The sequence below is a fragment of the Mesitornis unicolor genome, unplaced genomic scaffold (assembly GCF_000695765.1).
Source record: "Mesitornis unicolor isolate BGI_N332 unplaced genomic scaffold, ASM69576v1 scaffold48039, whole genome shotgun sequence".
Classification (NCBI taxonomy): Eukaryota; Metazoa; Chordata; class Aves; order Mesitornithiformes; family Mesitornithidae; genus Mesitornis; species Mesitornis unicolor.
In genome coordinates, this window is record NW_010209045.1 from 5765 (window position 1) to 8407 (window position 2643).

Consider the following 2643-nt stretch of genomic DNA (forward strand, 5'->3'; position numbering starts at 1 on the left):
GCTGAAGAGGTGACTGCTGCTGGCTCGTTAGGGTGACCCTAGTTTTGGTTCTCCTCAGTATTGCAATGGAGTAGACTGGCGCCAGAAGCTCGACTCTCAGAGAGGAGCAGTGATTGCCACAGAGCTGAAAAACAACAGCTACAAGTTAGCCCGCTGGACATGTTGTGCGCTGCTGGCTGGATCAGAGTATCTTAAACTCGGGTAAGATGGGGTTTTTGAACCAAACACCTTTCAGGTGTGTTTTCCATTATTTAACCCGGTATACGTCAAAGTGAGCCGTTTGCAGAATGAGTAATCATAAAACCAGCCCACGTTTTGAGTGGCCAAGAGGGGAAAGCTTGTGGTGAGCACACCAGCCTTCGTGTAAGCTGCTTCCTCGCAGCATCCAGCCAATGTTCCTTCTGCTGTGACTGACCTTGCGAGACCTGACAGGCGGGTGGCCTGTGTGGCTCCTGGCCTGTTTGCTAAGATTGCGAATAAGGGAAATTAATGCAGTGGCTATGCTGCCTGTCAGGAGTTTGCTTGCAATCCTCAGTGCCCTGTTAATGAGAAATTGGGTGGAGGAGAGGTATCCACAGCCCATCTCAAGCTGTCAGTTTAAAATCAGTGGTGTCTGTGCCCTGCTGTTGATGACCTGGATGAGCTCCTTTGTGAGCTGGCTGCTTCCAGGCATCCGGTTTGCCAGGCGCCCAGGCAGAGTGCATTTCCTGTGGTTACTTTGCACAGCACCAGCACAGAGCTGGTGAGTCCTGTAGCTAGGACTCCCATTCATAGCTTTCACAGCAGATGACATGGATGATTAATATATATTATAAATATGTATTACATATATTTTTAATATATATTTTGTGTATATAAATTATATATATATATACAAGATACCTATATATTGCTGTGGATAATGAATAAGAGGCAATTGCTAACTCAGTTCTGCAGTCCTAGGTTCCATCCTCGGATGTGGGACTGATGCATTTGCATCTGTGTAGCTCCAAACTTCTAATTATGTTATTACGTATTTTTTCTCAGTGGGACTAATTCTCAGTCTTTTGTACCACCCCATCTGATCTGGGGTTTGTTACTGATCAACAGCTCATAGCCAGGAAGTCCTCTTTACTTTCAGTGTTGGAATATTAGGATTTTTCAGCCCAGAAAACAAAACCAGAGTGTTCACAGCACTCTTCTCAGTGGTGGTCTTCTGCTGGCTGGGCTTAATCTCCTGATACCCCTCTGGTTTCTTCTTGTCCCCTAGGTACGTGTCCCGTTACCATGTGAAGGACTCTGCCCGCCACGTGATCCTGGGCACGCAGCAGTTCAAGCCCAATGAGTTTGCCAGCCAGATTAACCTGAGCATTGAGAACGCTTGGGGCATCCTGCGCTGCGTCATCGACATCTGCATGAAGCTGGATGAGGGGAAGTACCTCATCCTCAAGGATCCCAACAAGCAGGTGATCCGGATCTACAGCTTGCCTGATGGCACCTTCAGCTCTGATGAAGATGAGGAGGATGAGGAGGAAGAAGAGGAAGAGGAAGGTTCGTAGCATGCTTGGTGGTTTATGCTTTTAAGTGATCTGCTGGCCTGGATTAAAAGAGGGTGACCTGAGATTAAGACCAGATGAGATCTGGGTGAGAACTGTGTGAGATCTGAGCGGGGAGGTGACAAGAGAGGAGTGAGGCTGGAGGATGTGTGGTCTCAAGGGTGGGACTCGGTGGTGACAAATGTGTGAGTGACATCAGGAGCACTCAGTCAGAAGCAATAGGAGCCGAGAGGTGGAAGTGCTGATGATGTGCCTCTGCGGATACTGAGTGAGGACTGATTTTAGTGGGGTGGGGGAGAGGACCCAGGTGCAGAGCTCACCAATGAGCTGTTCCTTCCACAGCCCCAGGATTTGGGGGATGAGTGCTCATTCCTGTTGATACTGGGATATTTTTGTACAACAGCTTTAGAGATAGGGTGACTATGAGATGACACATTTAAAACATATGGTGACCTCATCTGACTGAGGTAGCTCGGTGAAGGCTTTCATGAGGTGACTTGAAGCTGAGCTACTGCTCGTGGGCCATGCAGAGGCTTCATGATGCTGCAGTGACAATGGTCTTTGCCTCACCACCTAACACCATCTGTGACCTCTGATGTGTGATGTACGGTGGGGGAGCTGTTTGACCTGGAACTCCTGCAATATGGAAAATACTTTCCAGTTTGGATTTTTCTTTTTTGGGCTGTTAACCTTGCCCTGGCTGCACTGAGTTTTTATCATGGAGATTTTAGCTCCCTGTGTAATTTTCTCGGGAATGTAAAGTGTGTAATCCCAAACGAAGGTGGGGGCTGAGGGGCAGGTGTGTAGGAGGAGGGATGAATCACCCTGTTTTTACCTTGTTCTTTGTGGCCTTTTCTTGATGGAGAGGGTTGGTTTGGGTTGAGTTTTTGATAGTTTCAGTAGTTTCATCGCTGTTTCTCTTCTCTTGCAGAGGAAGAGAGCTGAGCCCTGCCGGCTGTTGAAGGAGTCTCGCAGTTCCAGTCCACCCCTGCTCTCCCCCTCTATGCGGCTGGGGGCTGTGCCTTCACCCCCCCACCCAAAACTAATAAACCCTATGGGGGGAAGAACGCGGAATAAAGTTACTGGTGTTGGGTGACGCTGCCTGCTC

The 2643-nt window shown here is 48.6% G+C and overlaps 1 protein-coding gene across 1 annotated transcript in view; it reads left to right on the forward strand.

Moving 5' to 3' along the window:
* EIF3D (eukaryotic translation initiation factor 3, subunit D) overlaps positions 1-1538 on the forward strand; it is a 7262-nt gene extending 5724 nt beyond the window's left edge. Inside the window, exons 12-13 of the mRNA XM_010192723.1 lie at positions 59-201; positions 1250-1538. Of these exons, the coding sequence (XP_010191025.1) occupies positions 59-201; positions 1250-1538 (432 nt within the window). The remainder of the gene's footprint in view (positions 1-58; positions 202-1249) is intronic.
* The last annotated feature ends 1105 nt before the right edge of the window (positions 1539-2643 follow it).